The sequence below is a fragment of the Oncorhynchus kisutch genome, linkage group LG12 (genome assembly GCF_002021735.2).
Source record: "Oncorhynchus kisutch isolate 150728-3 linkage group LG12, Okis_V2, whole genome shotgun sequence".
NCBI lineage: Eukaryota > Metazoa > Chordata > Actinopteri > Salmoniformes > Salmonidae > Oncorhynchus > Oncorhynchus kisutch.
Window position 1 is genome coordinate 37389310 of NC_034185.2, and position 20209 is coordinate 37409518.

The 20209-nt window shown below is 42.3% G+C and overlaps 2 protein-coding genes across 6 annotated transcripts; both read left to right on the plus strand.

Annotated features, from left to right (window-relative positions):
- The first annotated feature begins 2200 nt into the window (after positions 1-2200).
- Positions 2201-14152, plus strand: LOC109900957 (vascular endothelial growth factor A). 4 transcript variants are annotated; one of them, XM_020496876.2, is made up of 7 exons: positions 2201-2650; positions 11322-11355; positions 11486-11682; positions 11854-11933; positions 12210-12236; positions 12406-12471; positions 12946-14152. In XM_020496876.2, the coding sequence occupies exons 1-7, from the start codon at positions 2564-2566 to the stop codon at positions 12965-12967; spliced, it is 513 nt and encodes a 170-aa protein (XP_020352465.1). In that variant the 5' UTR covers positions 2201-2563; the 3' UTR covers positions 12968-14152. The 4 variants fall into 4 exon arrangements, 3 of the variants coding, with proteins under 3 accessions (XP_020352465.1, XP_031693339.1, XP_031693340.1); XR_004211938.1 differs by having other exon boundaries at positions 2219-2650; positions 11486-11923; XM_031837479.1 differs by having other exon boundaries at positions 2219-2650; positions 11486-11933.
- Positions 14153-14272: 120 nt separating this feature from the next.
- LOC109900311 (CLOCK-interacting pacemaker-like) lies at positions 14273-19508 on the plus strand. Of its 2 annotated transcripts, XM_020496001.2 has the most exons (4): positions 14273-14843; positions 15252-15421; positions 15613-15784; positions 16150-19508. In XM_020496001.2, exons 3-4 carry the CDS (start codon positions 15746-15748, stop codon positions 17101-17103), a joined length of 993 nt encoding a protein of 330 aa, XP_020351590.1. In that variant the 5' UTR covers positions 14273-14843; positions 15252-15421; positions 15613-15745; the 3' UTR covers positions 17104-19508. The 2 variants fall into 2 exon arrangements, with proteins under 2 accessions (XP_020351590.1, XP_020351589.1); XM_020496000.2 differs by having other exon boundaries at positions 14273-15421.
- The last annotated feature ends 701 nt before the right edge of the window (positions 19509-20209 follow it).

A 20209-nucleotide genomic window follows, 5' to 3' on the forward strand; every position in this document is an offset into this window, starting at 1 on the left:
CTGATTCCAGATTTCCTGCTTATTCCTTCCTGATTCCAGATTTCCTGCTTATTCCCTCCCGATTCCAGGTTTCCTGCTTATTCCCTCCCGATTCCAGGTTTCCTGCTTATTCCCTCCTGATTCCAGGTTTCCTGCTTATTCCCTCCCGATTCCAGGTTTCCTGCTTATTCCCTCCTGATTCCAGGTTTCCTGCTTATTCCCTCCCGATTCCAGGTTTCCTGCTTATTCCCTCCTGATTCCAGGTTTCCTGCTTATTCCCTCCTGATTCCAGGTTTCCTGCTTATTCCCTCCTGATTCCAGGTTTCCTGCTTATTCCCTCCTGATTCCAGGCATCCAACTGGGATTTCGGGGAAAACCAGGGAGTTTATTGAAAGTTCCCAGACTTTTGCAACGCTAGTCCCACCTGCTGTTGCTCTATCCTGGGAAACTCCACCAAGCCTGGTCTCCATTTCCCGGTTTCCCCCCTCTGAGACTGGGGAATCACAAGTCACTCAGGCTGGGCTGGGAGTGGGACTTGGGCGTCAACTCAGTTCCCAGGGACAGAAAGTCACAGCTGTTAACTTTGACCCCTGCTATAGGGCCCTCCCTGAGTAAAAAGCTGACCGACTGACTGCTATACTGTTCTTTCATTCATATTGTGGATTTCTCCCAATTCAATGAATTATAGGGCTGTGGTGAAAGAGTCAAACCATTGTATACACTATACATCACTCAGAAGGATAACAGTGTCTACCACTCTTGTATACACACCAAACACCCCAGAGTATGTGATAAGTGAGATGTGTAAGATGGAGGGATCATCTATCCTGGTTATCTCTCGTCATTCAAAACAAAACTACCAATTAATCTGGTTGTCTATCACTCTGGTTTTAACAGCAGAAATGTATGATGATTCCACAGGCCCACTACAAGTTACTGCCCACTGGGCAAAAACCGGTTGAATCAATGTTGTTTCCACATTTCAAGCAAAAATGTCTGTGATGACATTGAATCAATGTGGAAAACTGATCAACGTAAGGAAATTTCTTCTTTTTTTTCACCCAACTTTTAACCAAATTCCAATGTGATGGTGAATTTGTTTGTTGATTTCACATTGAACTCACATTAGTTGACAACTCAACCGAATGTAAGCAAAAAATAGATGTTGAACTGACGTCTGTGCCCCGTAGTTATATTCATCATCATCGGGTGTGAGAGTTGTTCTTTGAACTAATAACAGAGCTGTACCATTATCATGGACGGAGATGGAAGGTCATCTTTCCCTCTAGGTGTGAGTAGCATGGCCTATGAGTTACACATGCACAGTGAATTGTGTATGTACACTGGCCCCTCAGAGTGTGGTCCCTGTCTGGTCTTACCCCAGACATGATGAGGTTATCATGGCACCACTCCAAATATGAGCAGAATGTCTGAAAGGGATCCTCCTCCTTCATTCCTGCAGTCGTGTAAACGCACCATCACCATCACACGTCTAGACAGATAAGGTGTGTTTGTGTCTACTGGCAGACGAGGGTACTAATCTACTCCCCCTTACCCACTGTAAAGACTCGCCGCTGCGATGGGTCAGAAGCACCAACTCACTCTAACTTGGGTGGTAAATGAGCTCTGAGAATTCTGCGTAGCTTGGAAGTCGATGTCGTGCTTTCCTTCCGTATGAAGTGTTTTGAGCACTTGAAAGAGCAAAATATCTGTTTCATTATCGTAATTCATTCATTATCTCGGGAAATAAATGGATGATGAGAATTTGTCGAGGCTGAAGGTAAACAATTAGACTTTAGTGCGAGGGAGGACTGGCATGCTGTCATATCTCTCTTGGACGTGTCTCAATAATGACCTATCATGTTCATTCCTTCATCGAAAATCACTAAGTATCATACCCTATCGCTTATAATCACACATCTGCTGTATTAATTATTCTTCACGCAAAGGGATTCGGAGTGAATGAGTAATTTCCAAGAGTGTGCAAAGCTGTCATCAAGGCAAATGGTGGATTTTTTGAAGAATCAAATATTTATAAATATATATAATACATTTTGATTTTTTTTCAACACTTTTTTGGTTACTACATGACTAAAAGGGTAATTTCATAGTTTTGATGTCTTCACTATTGTTCTACAATGTAGAAAATAGTAGTTTTTTTTAATAAAAGAAAAACCTGTAATGAGTAGGTGTGTCCAAACTTTTGACTGGTACTGTAAGTGGGGAGAAAGTGTTCGTGTGGGAGAGGGGAGAGGGGGGGTCTGGGGCAAGACATAACATTATGGGACACTGGAACGCTTTGATAAGCACCTTAGTAAAAGTAACCTAATTGAATTTCACTAATCACCTTCAGATTAGGCTATGTCCAAGCGCTGCAATATAGTATTTTACAAAAAGTCAGTCCTACTCTGACTGCTCTTCACCGACAGCGATAGTCATCCAAGGTTCGTTCAATCTGTTCTCAATCGCGTCATTTCTACAGCGGTCGATAATACGCGCATCTCTTTACCTTGACTCAAGACTGTCAATGCCGACAGCTACTCAGATTCAGTGAAATTGTTTTGTAAAAATTTGTGTGCAAAAAATGTACACTTTTTCCTTCAAGATGCACGTTCTCGTCGGCGTCTCGCAGATTTTGGCAACTCTTATGTTCCACTTGGCACCTACTCAGGTAAAGTAGTGCGACTGTTTTATATCCTGTCATTATCAAGGGACAATAGCGAACATGTGTCGTGTAAATGTTCAATACATTTTGTCATGTTGTGGTGATATCATTCGGCTTTAGTTCTTGATAGACAATGGTTCAGCCTCCTTGAAAACCTCTGTACTCAGAAACAAATAATGATAGGCTATATATATATTCCTATTAGTTTTCATATATGGCAAGTAGCACCTTATTAATGTTGTACTTTATTGTATGCAATGTTCCAAACTGGACTCTCTGTAAAAGGTGAGTTCGTAACTGCTTCACTTGTCTGTATCTCCAATTTCTTCTCTGGCCCCTAAATGTGACTCCCATTACGACTTCACGTGAAAAAGTCATTAGAGTCACATTTAGAGCTATTCTTTTCTAGTACTGTAACTCACTTTTTGTCATCACGCCTCACTTTTACAACATTAGGGAGAATTAAAATATAATTGATCATCTCCTAGCGTATATTGACCCCCTAATACTGAAGTGGCATCAAGGTAAATCATGGATCATTCTCAGGGTATTACAGTAGTTAGTCTACAAACGCACTAGCAACACATTCAACAGACACTGAGTGGTGACCACCTGCATTGGGCTGTTGAGGTTTTCTGGGAAATGTCGTTTCATGTTTATACCGACGTAATAGTTTATACAGGGATGCTTTGTGCTGTTTATCGTGACAGCGTATTGCTAATTAGTCATGCGAGCAGATATTTACAGCAGCAGAAGTCACAGAAACAGACATCCCATCTGCAGCTGCTGGCTAGCCCACCTGGGACGGAGCAGATATGTCAACAACAACAAAAAGATGGATGATATTTACATTTCTAAACGCTACAGTCTGAATGCGAGAACAGCTCACAATTTGGTGCAATATCTTTGTGGACAGGGCGCACCAAATAATGCCGTAATGATGAGTTAATGTTGTAGCTGGGAATGTAAGACACAATGAGTGTGTTGGGGATCGATAGTGAAAGCAAATCATGATATTGTCGGTGGAGGGAGCTGGGATCAGAGGAGAGATAGAGACCCGTCGATCACACGGTGGAATAGGAGGACGTCCTAAGTAAGAGGGTAAAAATACATAAAATGTGTTCTTTATTACATGTAAAGTATAACTCTCATACACAATGAAAGCACTATGGTGTTGCAGGCAGGGAGAGATGGAGGGACATGGGCTGGTCCTCAGGGACATAACAGTAATAGTCTCATTATTTTATTTTATCTTTATTTAACTAGGCAAGATCAGTTAAGAACAAACACTTATTTTCAATAACGGCCTAGGAACAGTGGGTTAACTGCCTGTTCAGTGGCAGAACAACAGATTTGTACCTTGTCAGCTCAGGGGTTTGAACTTGCAACCTTCCGGTTACTAGTCCAATGCTCTAACCACTAGGCTACCCTACGCAGGTGCTTCCTTTTCCTGTAGCAACGCCTGACCCTTATTGAGACTTTCAACAGACTCTCAACAATCAAAAGTGGCATCCTCTCCTCCTCTCCTTGTGGAACAGCAGGACTGGTGATACTTTCAGCTGACCAGTGTTTTCAGATCAGTACAGATAAACGAGAGGAGATGTTGAACCCACATTATTGCGATGCACTCAGCAGGGTGTGCAGTGTCATTGTCACACTACTGCTCAAGCGAGGAACTGTACCACTGTAGCCTCCATGTATGTGAAGTGTATACGATGGTCCAAAATAGGGGAGGGTTGTCAATTTTTTGGTTTTTGTTTGGGGAGGGTTGTATGTTTTTTTTATTGGGCACGGGAGGGTAGTGCGTTTTTCCCCTGGTTTAACATTCTCTATTTTGCAGGTTTTACTATATAATTTCTTCCATCCTAGCCTAATTTCCTCATCTGCTTACATGCACCTCCCCAATATCATGGTGTTTTGGTACTTACCTTATGCACACCGCTTTTCTGCCTCGAACTTTTACTATACCACATGTCAATATAGTCTACCAGTCGAACTGTTTATCCTGGCCTCTATCCACCATTCATAGTGACAGTAGTGGTAGGTGGAGGCCAGGTGCAACATTGCTCATGAAAGAACAGTGAAGACATGAGACACGCAGCTCAAAAAGGTACCCCACTGATCTTGTTTAGGGACAATACAATTATCCTAGCAGCCTACAACCCCACAATGCAATGAATAATTGCATTATTGTTTCCAAGTGAGTACACAATTCTACTCTAGGCTGCAGTGAAAATGTATTTTGAAAATAAGCCCTGTGATTTGAATGTTTCATTCCATTTGGATCAGTGGGTGGGTCTACTCTCAACAGTTTATACGATCTAGAAAGGCACAATAGCTGGCCAGCCTGGCTGTATTTTTTAAAATTTACTTCTGATACTGAGATACGCTGTCTGTTGCAGATCATCATTCTCCCAAGTCGTCCTATAATAACGTGGCCACATATGCTTCTGACAGGCCCAGTTATTCAGGAAAGCTTCAAGCCCCCTCTGCCTCCTCTCCAATCCGAGCAGCTATACCTCAAGCACCTTTAGAACCTAACTCTTCATTATAGCCTAACTATTTATCATTTCACCTTTTAAACACAACCAGTCACAATGTTTTAGTCTGCTTAGGCTACATCAAATGTATCCTGTAGACATGCGCACATTCATCCAAAACATAATTCCAGCATCCTCAAAATGGCTTGACATCCAGTTTTAATGCGAGTAAAGTCGTACCATATAAAATAATCATGACATCTGTGATGGAAACAGGAAGTTTCGGTACAGTTATATGAATGCCAACAGATCATTTGGTCGTTAGACATGGTGGGATCTTTTTTGCGTCGATAAAAGCTATTATGCGAGAAATGGAGGTTGGAGAACGCCTTTATGTGAACATATCGATATCACAACTAGAGGTTGTCGATTAATTGGAATGGCCGATTTTTGGGCGCCGATTTCCGATTTTTTTAAATATATTTTTAAAAAATATATTTTTTTATACCTTTTATTTAACTAGGCAAGTCAGTTAAGAACACATTCTTATTTTCAATGATGGCCTATGAACTGTGGGTTAACTGCCTTGTTCAGGGGCAGAACGACAGATTTTTACCTAGTCAGCTCAGGGGTTCCAATCTTGCAACCGCACAGTTAACTAGTCCAACGCTCTAACCATTGCACTCCACGAGTAGCCTGCCTGTTACGCGAATGTAGTAGAAGCCAAGGTAAATTGCTAGCTAGCATTAAACTTATCTTATAGAAAACAATCAATCATAATCACTAGTTATAACTACTGATCCAGTTTAGCAGGCAATATTAACCAGGTGAAATTGTGCCATTTCTCTTGCGTTCATTGCACGCAGAGTCAGGGTATATGCAACAGTTTGGGCTGCCTGGCACATTGCGAACTAATTTGCCAGAATTTTACGTAATTGTGACATACATTGAAGGTTGTGCAATGTAACAAGAATATTTAGACTTAGGGTGTTTCAAATGTCACTCGCTTTTAGATTTGGAGTAGTTCTTCCCCTTTGCTCTGCAAGGGCCGCGGCTTTTGTGGAGCGATTGGTAACGATGCTTCGAGTGTGGCTGTTGTCTATGTGTTCCTGGTTCGAGCCCAGGTAGGGGCAAGGAGGGGGACGGAAGCTATACTGTTACACTGGCAATACTATAGTGCCTATAAGAACATCCAATAGTCAAAGGTATATGAAATACAAATGGTATAGAAAAAAATAGTCCTATAAATACTATATTAACTACAACCTAAAACCTCTTACCTTGGAATATTGAAGTCTCATGTCAAAATGAACCACCAATTTTCATATGTTCTCATGTTCTGAGCAAGGAACTTAAACGTTAGCTTTTTTACATGGCACATATTTTACATGGCGCACATTTTTACATGGCACATATTACTTTCTTCTCCAACACTTTGTTTTTGCATTATTTAAACCAAATTGAACATGTTTCATTATTTATTTGAGGCTAAATTGATTTGATTGATGTTTTATATTAAGTTAAAATGAGTGTTAATTCAGTATTGTTGTAATTGTCATTATTACAAATAAAAATAAATTTAAAAAATCGTCCAATTAATCGGTATCGGCTTTTTTGGTCGTTGAAAAATCATAATCGGTCGACCTCTAATCACAACCAACATATTGAATTAAACTTGGAGTCACGCGTGATGACATGGTGAGTGTTCCTCCCACTTTGGAAACCATGCATTTTATTAGGCTACAGATGAAATACATTATGATGAACTTCACGGAGGGGTGAAAGTGCAAGGTGATGAGCTTGATGCTCCTTTCAATAAATATTGAGGGTCTTATTCTGGTGACCAGATGATCAAGGCGTGGATGCTATTTGACAAATAAAAATGATATCACACCTTTGTCCATAATAATCTGATCATGTAGTAAACTAAACCTGCACTGTATCTGCAAGCTGTTGGCTAGAGCATACGTGCCAATACCGGAGTGGGCACATTTGCTATACATATGCAACATTTTTAGTGACAAAACCATCAGTAGGCCTTGAGTTGAAAATTAGATGGAAACGCATTGAACTTGTATTTTTTATTTGGTGCATGGAAATGTAACCTTAAAAGTATAGTTTTTTTGTACACTATGTATTTACACACAGACTTTTATCCGCAACAAGTCAATTTGATGGAAACACAACTCTGAGGGGAAAATGTGCATAGTGTTTTTATGCAGATTTTAGAATATTCGCATGAAAATCTGTCACAATTTTAATGGCAACCTGGCTATAGACACCCTAAAGCAGGGGTGTCAAACCTATTTTTCCTGTGGGTCACATTTGGTCGAGGTCCGGAGGGCTGCACTGAAAATTGGTTATATTTCCTTGCAGTCAAAATGTGCTAAATTATTTAGTCTATCCAGTGTTTTTTCCATTTGAGATTATCCCTGACTGTCTAGTGATTATTAGCGAGCTGGACTGTCAAGAATAAAAGTCCATTATCATTTCTACACAGTTTCGATGAGCTTTTAGTCATTTTAAAGTATATTGGGTTCACCCCCCCCCCCCCCCCCCCCAAAAAAATTGTTTTTGTTTCAGTTGTATTTTATTTTATAGCCTTTTAAAAAAAGATATATACTCAAACTACCCACCGGCTGGTCAATCAATCCAATTTATTTATAAAGCCCTTCTTACATCAGCTGATGTCACAAAGTGCTGTACAGAAAACCAGCTAAAACCCCAAACATCAAGCAATGCAGGTGTAGAAGCACGGTGGCTAGGAAAAACTCCCTAGAAAGGCCAAAACCTAGGAAGAAACCTAGAGAGGAACCAGGCTCTGAGGGGTGGCCAGTCCTCTTCTGGCTGTGCCGGGTGGGGATTATAACAGAACATGGCCAAGATGTTCAAATGTTCATAGATGACCAGCATGGTCAAATAATAATAATCACAGTGGTTGTCGAGGGTGCAACAGGTCAGCACCTCAGGAGTAAATGTCAGTTGTCTTTTCATAGCCGATCATTCAGAGTATCTCTACCACTCCTGCTGTCTCTAGAGAGTTGAAAACAGCAGGTCTAGGACAGGTAGCACGTCCAGTGAACAGGTCAGGGTTCCATAGCCGCAGGCAGAACAGTTGAAACTGGAGCAGCAGCACGGCCAGGTGGACTGGGGACAGCAAGGAGTCATCATGCCAGGTAGTCCTGAGGCATGGTCCTAGGGCTCAGGTCCTCCGAGAGAGAGAGAGAGAGAGAGAGAAAGAAAGAAAGAATTAGAGAGAGCATACTTAAATCCACACAGGACACCAGATAAGACAGGAGAAATACTTCAGATATAACAGACTGACCCTAGCCTCTGACACATAAACAGCTGCAGCATAAATACTGGAGGCTGAGACAGGAGGGGTCAGGAGACACTGTAAAGGCAACATGCAACAATTTCAAAGATTTTACAGTTCATATAAGGAAATCAGTCAATTGAAATAAATTAATTTCACATGTCTAGGCAGTTGCACAGCCATGGGTGGGCAAAGGCCCACTCATTTGGGAGCCAGGTCCAGCCAACCTGAATGAGTTTTTCCCCCACAAAAGGAATTTATTACAGACAGAAATACTCCTCAGCATCCCCCCTCCACAGACGATCCTGCAGGTGAAGAAGCTGGATGTGGAGGTTCTGGGCTGGCGTGGTTACACATACTATGTGGTTGTGCTGCCAAATTCTATAAAAACCTTGTTGGAGGCGGCTTATGGTAGAGAAATTAACATGAAATTATCTGGAAACAGCTCTGTTGGACATTTCTGCAGTCAGCATGCCAATTGCATACTCCCTCAAAACTTGAGACATCTGTGGCATTATGTTGTGTGACAAAACTGCACAATTTAGAGTGGCCTTTTACTGTCCCCTGTCTAAGGATCATGCTGTTTATCAGCTTCTTGATATGCCACACCTGTCAGGTGGATGGATTATCTTGGTAAAGGAGAAATGCTCCCTAACAGGGATGTAAGCACATTTGTGCAAAACATTTGAGAGAAATAATATGTTTGTGCGTATGGAACATTTCTGGGATCTTTTATTTCAGCTCTTGAAAAAGGGGACCAACACTTTACATGTTGCATACAAATTTTGGTTCAGTATATGTATGACACATATAAAATCAAGAATTAAATCAATCCAAACTGTGCAGCTAAACCATGTAGGGAGGGATGTATTTTCTGTTTGTCGAGATTGACAAAGTCTACTTATTGTGGTGTTGAAAACGCAAAACGTGATATTGAAGAGCCCAAAGTCAGTATGCTCTGTTTATTGGTTGTGTGGTGCATTGGCACAGAAACCATTTGGTGGAAAATGTGTAGCATATATTTTATACGATTGTAAATATGGCATCGAAATGTTAAAAATCTGATTTCCCCCTAACTAATCATCGTCTGCATCCGGCTCTGATCGCATTGTCACGAAACAGGCAGGGAGAGTGAGCTCGTTAGTGGTGGTTGGCAAACCCTTAAACTTCTGGCCCGTAGCCCTTACGTGGCATCGACTGTGCCACAAAAGCAGGCTGAAGTGGCAAAGTCGAAATCCACGTTTATAAACACAGGGTCACTACAGTTATGGTTATTTGTGGTCGTAAAAATGATTCTGATGTTCATTCTATGGTGCGCAATTTATTTTGAATTTAGATTCGAATGGAGAAAGCTGAGAACAGTTCTCCCTCTCTGTCCCACTTAGCGACCGTTCTCTCAGCATGGTGTTTTGGGAAACGCATGTTACATCACTCGTAAACCGGGCCCGGGACTTTCCACTCTTCTACCTAAATCACTACAAAACCTGAACACCGCCTCCGTCTCACTTCGGGGGGTTGTGTGTGATAAAATAACCCGCTGAAACCCGTAGAGAGAAACTAACTCTTAGTGTCAACAGGATACATGTAATGGAGGTCAGTTAAAAAGGGGCTAATGGTGAGATTTATTAGAGCCATTGAAACCAGCCCAGATGGGACCACTGGATCCAGAGATACAAACTGACATTTATAAAATACAACTTATGAGAGAGAGAGAGAGAGAGAGAGCGAGAGAGATGAGATGAGAAAAGAGCGAAAGAGAAAGGACAGGAAGAAATCGAGTGAGGAGGAGGAGAGAGAGAGAAAGAGAGACCACGTGAGGTCAAGGATGGCTAGCAAACTACTGTGAGAACTCCAAAACTGTCTCTCTCCCATTGTCTCTGTGAGCTGCCTGTTCACTGTCTGGGCTTGTATTTGTGTTTGTTTGTGTTCATAGTTCCTGACCGGAGACATGTCTCTCACTGTGTCCAAACAAAGACTTACAGTAGAGACATCCTGGGATGCCTTTTTGTACTTGTGCTTTAGTGGTCAGTGGGAAGAGACTAATGGTCATGTATCGTTGGCTATGGTTGGTTATGCAGCGTCACTATGGCGACAGAGATGGATGGCTGCAGTTTTGCCACATCACCGCTCCTTGTTGCTGCTCAGCAGCACTGTAACATCGAGGAAAACGTGTCTCCTATAGACAGACATTCTCATTGCATGGCCAAAGGTCTGTTGAAACCATGGCTTCCTTCCATCAACCCGGCTGACGCAAGCAACGTGAGCTTGTGTCAGCAAGACTATCCTTTCCATGGCTTCAAGTTCACAAAACAGCTTGATTAACATAATGTAACAGTTTATTAAAACAGCACGGGGTATCATTCTGCATTGGAACTTTGGGTTCATCCAAACCATGGCTTCACCGGAACTGTCAACTCTCATTGGAACTCAAAAAGCCCCAGAGTGGGTGAAATCAGTAAGTGAAAATAAGGAGAGAAAATCTTTGGTCCTGAGGAGAAAGATCTCTCTCTCTCTCTTACTGGAGATGATCTTGCTATCCTACAGTATCCAACTGCACTGCTTTAGTCTGGTTATAAGTCTATGGTCTGGAGTCTGAGGCCCTGTAAGATTATTATGTCTGCCCCCTCTGCCTTGGTTGAGCTGAAAATAGGCTGTAACAGAACTCTTGCTTGCTCACAGCTGTAGCATTCTCTTTCTACCACAAGAGTACGCTCATCAGCTGCCCAATAAATATGTTCAGAGTCAAAGTTTCTGTGACTGACTGAGTGGGCGTCAACTGTCGCTATGTATTGACTATGTTGTTCACAGTGATGTCTACCTGTGATCATTTCCTTCTATCTGAAATATAACATAGCATTTTTCCCCCTTCTTTTTATTCCAGACTTCTCACTCCCCAGTGGAACCACACTCTAGAGGTAAGTGCCTCTCTTGTTCCTTAAGTTAAGTAACTGTCTTATTAATATTTCTTAGAGACAGTGAAGACATTGGTCCGCTGTCAATTAACCTGGGTCTGAGTGATAGTTCATTGGTCAACTCTTGTTGCAGTGATGCTGTTCCGGGAGGTTTTGGGGCGGAGTTTGTGTCGTTCGATGGAGCGATTGGTGGAGGTGGAGCAGGAGTACCCTGGAGGAGTGGAATATATTTTTAGCCCTGCCTGCGTGCCCCTGTGGCGATGCGCTGGTTGCTGTGGAGACGAGAACCTGGAGTGTCACCCCACCCTCACACGTAACGTCACCATGCAGGTGGGGGTCACTTTGTGTCAGGAGGCCACATATTGCCTTGGGCTACCCTCTTCCAACCTTAAAGAGATATATGTTCCGGTAAAACACCCAATGTCAGTCCACATCTTTGAGCGCATGGACACCTCAATGCATGTGTTTGTGTTTTCCTCTGTGTGTTTGTATGTGTGTCAGTTGATGAGGATAACTCCGACTGAGAGGACAGGGCACTACGTGGAGCTGACGTTTGTGGAGCATCAGACTTGTGAGTGCAGGTAATAAAGCCTAATATCATCTGGCATGTAATGCTATCTAAGTCATTCAAAATACGAACAGCCCTTTCACCCAGGCAAATTCTCTTAAAAACTGGGTTGTAATTCCCTGGGAACGAAACGGAAGCAATCAGGCCAAAACGGGAAGGGACTACCCTGACCGTATTGAATAAGAAATGCTTGTTTTCATTTTCCGTTGTCAAATGTTTTGCTATTGCGCGCACTAATGAATATGAATGACCTTGATGAGACTCATAACACCGGTCCTTTTGTTTTTAGACACAGGAAGATGCACTTGAATGAGAGGTGAGTAAATGAATGATTGCTTCTATGGTCACAGGTCTGATATTGGGTAGCACTTTATTTTACAGTACAGTAATAGTGAAATGGTAATCACATAGTAACTACCTAGGAATTACGTGTTTGTTTCTGTAGATTTGTTAACTCAAGCCCCACTCCTTTCCCTCCTTTTCAGCAGTCCCAGAGTCAGGATCCATCCCAGGAGGAGGAAGCACAGGAAAAGATCCAAAGACTGTGGCAAGTAAGTGTCACTAGACTGCCCTCAGCTGGTGATGGGAAGTCTTACACACACACACACACAGCGAGAAAGAAGAGAGAGAGGACAGAGAGAGAGAAACTTAATTGCCTACCCATGATACTGACACTCACGCCGTGGTGGTGGGTTCGAGGGTGGGAGCTGAACTACGCAGCGACCCAGACCTCCCACTGTCGAAGACAACACACACTCCCATTCATATACATGTATATATATATTTTGTTGTTGTTGTTGTTGTAATGTACGTCATCTGTAATGTACGTCTTGTATTGTAAATGTTTTGTATGCTTTGGCCATACATACTGCCTGAATTTCATGACAATAAAGCAACCTTGAATTGAGAGAGTGAGACAGAGAAAGAGAGAAGAGAGGAATAGAGAAGAGGAACAGAGAAGTGCTTTTGACAGTGTGAGCAGAGCATCAGATGATGGAGCATTTACTCTGCCTGTTTCTTTGCAGGTGTCAGCACCCACACAGTTAGTAGGATACTTGGATCCCCGTCCTTCCAGTCCGCTGTCCAATCACCACTCAGCTGTGGAATGAAGACAGCATAGGGGGAAGCCACACACCTACTTGTTTACCCCCCAGATACACAAATGCCTCAACTCATTGTCCATGAAAATACACTAACCCCAAACTGCAATTTATACCAGAGTAATAACAACTTTAGTTTTCTGATACTGGATCCCCAATATCAGCCTTGAGAATACTTTTACGCTTTTACGCGGATGATTTCCCACTGTAATAGCAGATACAGTAGCTCCACCTCATGGACATAGAGGAGATGGACAGAGGGGTGGCAGGACAGGAGATAAGCAATCGCCAAGGGACAACGGGATTAAGCCGCACCTTTACAGGCAGTGTTCTTGAAAAGCAGTAGGCCAATAAATGGATATAGCTTGAATCGAGTATGGAACAACAACGAAGAAGGCTGAAACAGATGCAGAATGGGTGTGGACTGAACTCGGGAGAGAACGGACACCTTCACAGTATACCTCTCCCCATGATGATCGCATTGCAGTAGAGAATGGTCTGAACTGAAGTGCATGATCAAAGGGAGGGATGGACATACTGTAGGTTATATCGAGACCTGTAATGTTTATATCTCTTAACTTTCATCAGACAGAGAAGAATAACAAATCCACATGGTTTCCACTGTATTATATATGAAAATGAAATATATACAAATGTAAATAAGTTTATAGCGATCACTGTATCAGAAATGGCATCTGGGAATTACATTTTGAGTTGTTCATGTTAGAATGACATCTTTGTCTTGGGAGTGTGCTGTGTTCATTTACTGAGTGTCATGATGTGTCTGACTGACTCTCTTGAAAAGGAGTAAATATAAGCTTTTCCTCAGGTGGGTCGTCCCCATACAGGCGAAATGCCAGGTTTCCACTCGTTACCACAAACACAAAGTCAAAATTAGCTATATCGTGAAAATTCATGAAAACAAAAATGTGCTTTATGGTCAGGGTTAGTCCTACGGTTAGGGTTAGGCATAAGGTTAGCAGTGCGGTTAGGTTTATGGTTACATTTCTAACAAATTGTAGAAATGGGCGTTTTTTTGCCTTTGTAGCTGTGGTAACTAGTGACGGCCGAAATTTGTATTATAAACGTTGTTTAAAAAAAAAAAAAGGCTAAATAAAGTCTACTAAACTTAGTCCAGATTTTAGTTTTGAAAACAGAAAACTGTATTGGGATCAAATGTTTCATCGATGAGAACATCTGCAGAAGGTCGGCCAAAATCCATCTCGTTCCATCTTCTCCCACTGCCAGCCAGAGGGCTTCCTCTCACTACCGTATTTGGAAAGGCCAAGCGGATGCTTCACATTTATACATCCGGTGAAATATATGTGTCATTGTTCTATCTGTGGTACAACTCCCATAGTTCACTGTTGAACACAATTTTGTCAGATGGCATACGGGTGAAATATAGTTGTGGGTGGGCTAGACAGCACAAAAAAATGCTTAGAACACGACGATACAGCCACAAACTTCCAAATATGAATAGGTTGAGGTACACAGATTTTAGACGAGAAGATCGTGTCCCATCCGGTTTCTCACAGCCGGGAGAACATTGTTGATCATTCGGAACATTAGCTACTCACTCACTCCCTGTGGTGTTGCTGCACCGTCTCGATCAAGAAAATCGCATCACATTGGATTCTCTTGGAATTCCTCGCTGCATGTGCGCTAGCTGGCAGGAGTGTACCAGAAGCCTAGCCCCGTGTATATGTGTACTACCTTGCCGACTAACGTTACACACTCACACCAGACCGACAGACTGTGGCGGAGAGACTGCGAGCGGACGATAGACCACAAGTTAGGACTGAGCAAGGACACGAAGTTGGGTACATTTGTATTGTATCAATCATGTCTATGCATTGTTCTGTATTGTAATCGTTGCTAGCTAATACGTCCAAAGGAAAGATGTAACTAGATACGTTGCATTCAGACATGCTAACGTAGTTGGTATAGCTAGCTAGTGGTCTGTGACAATCAAGTAGCCAACGTTAGTTAGTTAATTTCAAAATCCAGAAATTGGAGTAGCTAGCAGTTATGCTAAAACTGCAGCTAGCTACTGAACTATAATCCTAGTAGGAGGGACACAGAAACGGCTAGATTCTAACAGAATAGAAAGCGTATTGCACCCCCAGAACAGTATTGCACCCCTACAACACGGAAGGAGTTGCAATAGATATGTAGTAACGAACCATATAATAATGCAGATTTTTTTTTGGGGGGGGGGTGCATCCCAGGTTTCCTATCCATTCTACTACACTGATGTGGGTGTAGTAGTCTGAGTGACTGACAAGACCATTGAAAAGAAACAAGATGAGTAGTACCAAGAGGAAAGCAGAAGGGCAATCTAGGACCAGGAAGTCTGGAAGCTCCAGAACAGACTCGGAGAGAGACTCTGGCTTCTCAGGTTAGTCCCTCACTGAGTCCCTTCGTTCTGATGTCTTTACTACCATCTTCATCATCTTTAGCTTCGAAGGGTGCTTTCTACTATACTTCCCTTTGTTGATTCCCAACTGTCTTCCCCCACCATATCATTGAAGTTGTCTTTATTTTTCTGGTCCCGAAAACACTGAATCGATCTTCTCCTTCCCTCCACAGATGCCAGCACCATAGACCTGACAGATTCTGAGGACTCATCTCGCACCGTGTCCAAGAGAGAGGCCCAGCGCCCTGCATCCGGGTCCGGGTCTCATCCCTCACAGCTAGCTGTGTTGGGGGGTCCTACTCCAACATGTCCCCCATGATCATGAAAAATGTCTGCCTAAAACAGGTATGTTAGAAATGTCCCACTAAACCATCAGTGAAGTTGTAGCTATTCATGATTTCTTGGAGTGTCTGATTTTATTTGTATTACTTTGATGGTTAATTATAATTTTATTTTTTTCAAATCATTTCCAGGGTGTAAGAACATTCTGTCTTTGCATTTTCCACCTTCTTTTATCCTAATCATGGATTATTAATCTGTGTATTGGGACTGATTTCTATGTAGCCTTCTATAATATTTATAGTATTGTTCATGGGCTAGTCTGTATTGTGATTGACTGTGTCCTCTGTCTTGAGCCTTTTGGTACTCTCTTATAGTATTGTTCATGAACTAATCTTTCTGTTTTGTGTCTGTGTCCTCTCTCTCTCCAGCCTGGGAACAACCCTCCCTCTCAGAAGCCATGGGTGTTTAGCCCAGCTGTGGAGATGGTCCAGCAGCCTCAGGTGGTCTTCGTCCAGCCCGTTGTCTCCCCTGTGGTCTCCCACTGCACCACATCCAACCCTAAGGAGGCCACTTCCAAACACTGGCGCTCCAAGAAGAATCTTCCTATCCTCAGGTCCTACCCGAAGATCGCCCCTCACCCTGGAGACAGTTCGAGTTCCTCCGGGGGAGTAAGCTCTTGTTATTTCCCCGCTTCATCCCCCTCTGCCTCTAGCCACCGGGAACACCATCACAACCACAGAAACAAACAGCAGAGGCACCAGTCTAGAAGTTCTAGCTGTGGTTCTTCTGGTTCCAGAACCCCCAGTCTCCCTCCTCCCTCTAGCTCCCTGTCCCCCTCTCCCCAGCATAAGCTCACCCCCTCCCTCACAGACTCCAGTGCTTGCAGCAGCCCTGCAAGATCCTCTCTCGCCGTCAGTAGATCAGAGTTCTCCCCAGCCCCAGCCCCGTCCCCTGCCTTAACCATAACACCTTCAGACACCCTCACCTCTGAGGTCCCTGAGAAAACCAAGACCCTCTCCCTCCCACAACCCACCGTCGCCACAACCAATGACAACAGCTGCCACGATGACAGCAACCACGACGACAATGGCGATGACCATGACATAAAGCGCAAGCGTTTCTGCAACACGTACAACATCCTGTCCAAGTCTGGCCTGCTGGAGATCACCCTGAGTACCAAGGACCTGATTCGTCAGAACCGCAGGACCCAGGTAGACCTGGACCGGCTCAAGGAGCACACCAACCTCTTCCTGCAGGCCCTGCAGACCAGAGATACCAGCATCTGGAGCAAGCTTGCAGACCAGCCTCCAGGAAGAACAGGAAGAGAAGGACAGTGGGCAGCAGAGCAGCTTAAAGGCAGATACAGATTAGATCTGAACTAAGTAAAAGCAGGGTTTCATCTGTTAGACTGGGCAGAGACACCAATATTCAAGCATTGTCTCTGGTTTTCAAGCCAATTTAAACAGGAAGGAGACTGGACCATTCAGGAACATTCAACACAAGCCATTCTGGGGGGCAGTGCTAGCTGTGTGCAACTAGAGATTCTGGGTTCGAGTCCAGGCTCTGTCCCAGCCGGCCATGACCGGGAGACCCATGGGGCGGCGCACAATTGGCCCAGCATCGTCCGGGTTAGGGGATGGTTTGGCTGGCAGGGGTTTCCTTGTCCCATCTGGCACTAGCGACTCCTGCGCCAGGCCCGCACGCTGACACGGTAGCCAGTTGTATGGGGTTTCCTCTGACACATTGGTGCAACTGGCTTCCGGGTTAAGTGGGCATTGTGTCAAGAAGCAGTGTGGCTTGGTTGGGTTGTGTTTCGGAGGACGCACAGCTCTCGACCTTCGCCTCTCCCGACTCCGTACGGGAGTTGCAGCGATGAGACAAGACTGTAACTACCAATTGAATACCACAAAATTGGGGAGAAAAAGAGATTAGGAAGAAGACATTCTTCGACATTAACATTTGTTTAATTGTCCAGCGGAAAAAATAAAACTCCCAAGCGTAGGTTTTCAGAAGACTGCGGCGGGTTTCCCTCTAACTTTTTACCTGAGCTTTGCTCCTTTAATATTTATTTTGATCCTGACAAACTCCCTAGTCCCTGTCGGTGACAAGCATACCCATAACATGATGCTGCCAAAAAGTGTATTTTTATATTTATTTGGTGTGTTGTCTTGCAGTCTTGTTCAACGTCCTTGTTGCAAACAGAATGGATGATTTGAAGTGGATTTTTAACACAGGCTTCCTTCTTTTCAATTTGTCATACAGGCCAGTAATGTGGAGTGAATGCAAATGTTGTTGATCTTCTGTATTTTCAAGTATTGTGGTGGCAGCATCATGTTATGGATGTGCTTGTCATGCTGGCTATCTCTGAGATAAGCCATATGGGGCTGTTTTACTGAAAGCTGTAAGTGTCCACCAACTGATACTTTAACCAGTTATAGTTATGACTTGAAATTGGGCATGCTGAGTAAAATAGGCCTATTTTGAGGAAAGCTTGCGTGGTATGGCTAGTGAGAGTGCTAGAATGGGTACCTGAACTGAACCCAACAAACAAACAACAATTAAAAAAAAAAAAATGTATGGTCTAAATTTAAAATGAAGATCTTTATTGATATGCTTTACAAGAGCCAGTAGGTTTCCACTGTAAAATGTCTAAGAAGAATGGAAAGCAGGCAACACAGAATACTTTTTTCCTCTTTGTGAATTCATGAACCTCTGGACAAGGAAAGACGGTGCTTTACCTAAAGACTCCTTCAGGACTCCAGTGAGGATTCTGTTCATCAAAGCATTTTTTTTAAACAACAAAGACTGACATATGATCATTTTCAGGGCCTTATCAAAAAGCAGAACTTTATTTAAAACCTTGTATTGTATTTGCATGGGAAGTTACTCCCAAGTAAGACTAAGTTGGCACAATTTATCATGAGGTTTAAGTTATTTTTAAACCTGCGATTGTGTTTTTGTAATAGACCAAGCATCATATCTCCCTGTCCTATGTTACTTTCATGGCCTTATTTAGACAATTGATTATGTGGTGTTCAATTATTTTATTTTATTTTTCAAATAAGGAGTTCTCCATAAGAAGACAGACTGTCAGACGTACAGTAGCCCTTAGTGATATATCTTGTTATTTTGTCCTGCAAAGCATCGGAGTGCCTCGAAGTTGTTACAAATTCAAAGAAGGTGATATCATTTGTGCTTTACTGCCTAAAATGCAAATAACAGTACATGTTATCTTCAGTGTAAGTAGTAATAGGCCTCGGGGAAGCCATTTTAAAACTTGAGCTTCCTGAATTTCTCATCTATAAGAACTGCATAACACCTGTATGTGCTTGTTACCACAGTTCAAATAGGTTAAAAAAAAACTGTAAAAGTTTGTCTTATATTTAAATGTTTGCAGCTGTTTTTCTATCATTGTTAACCTGGCTCCTCATCGCAAGGACATAAATGAAATGTAATTATATTAATATTATAAGCTCAATGTTTCAATAGCACAGCAGTAGTAGCTTGTGATTGATAACAAAATGAGAAAATAATGCTTAACAGATTCTGTACCAATATTTTTTTAATTTAAAATATAAACAATGTAAAAGCTGCAGAAAAATAAATTGATGATGATGTTGACTTCCTAAAACACATTTTTCTTTTTTGCAGCTATGCAAATCAGGATCCTTTAATTGAATGATGGTTAGTAAATGCAGTATCTGTGTTTGTGTTGCTCAAGTGAACTTTTTTTTGTTCAGTTTTTTAGAAGATACATTGCTTGCTTAATAAACGCTATTTCCAAGAACGTGGTCTCTGTCTGTGGTGATGAAGCACGATAATATCTAAGTCAATATAATTGAGCAGAGATGATGGATGAGATCACACACACTGCTGACTCCTTTATATGTTATATTGCAACAACATAAGTAACGCATGATCGAGGAAACCACGTGAACAGACCATTGACAGTAAAATAAAACATACTGACAGATGATTGGAATCTGTGTGGGTAGCTAGACAGGTAGGATGACTGACAATAGTGAAGGTGAACAGGTGGTCAGGTCACGGGTCAGGTGACTGAAAGGAATGGAGGAGACTGAGGCAGGAATTCCTTTAACCAGAAAGTGGTATATTTACTGGGTAGTTTGTCTGTGCTGTATAAAAAGGAAACAGAATAACATGTATCCAATCAAATTCAAAATCACAAAAGTCAAATAATAACAATCATTCTCATTAACATAATTAGTTAATTCAGCAATTCAGACCAATAGGAATGATGATTGAGTCATTTAGGATCATAACCATTTATTCATAATCATGAGAATGATAATGCAAATAAATCGAACCAGTTATCAATTATTCAATCAGTAATCTCAATCAGTTTGATATCAGGATTTATCAATTCGGCAAATATTAATTACGTTTCAAATTTCATCCTTCCAGGTTTGTCTTCATATATGTACATGTCATTTCGTTACATTTTAACCATATGTCAATGGGATAATT

Bases quoted from the DNA above. Each gene is read 5' to 3' on its own strand.
- LOC109900957 (XM_031837479.1), top strand. From the start codon at position 2,564: ATGTACACTTTTTCCTTCAAGATGCACGTTCTCGTCGGCGTCTCGCAG. The intron at 2,651-11,321 runs GTAAAGTAGTGC...TTTTTATTCCAG, and splicing joins TCCACTTGGCACCTACTCAG to ACTTCTCACTCCCCAGTGGA. The intron at 11,934-12,209 runs GTAATAAAGCCT...TTTTGTTTTTAG, and splicing joins CATCAGACTTGTGAGTGCAG to ACACAGGAAGATGCACTTGA.
- LOC109900311 (XM_020496000.2), top strand. From the start codon at position 15,746: ATGTCCCCCATGATCATGAAAAATGTCTGCCTAAAACAG. The intron at 15,785-16,149 runs GTATGTTAGAAA...CTCTCTCTCCAG, and splicing joins AAAATGTCTGCCTAAAACAG to CCTGGGAACAACCCTCCCTC.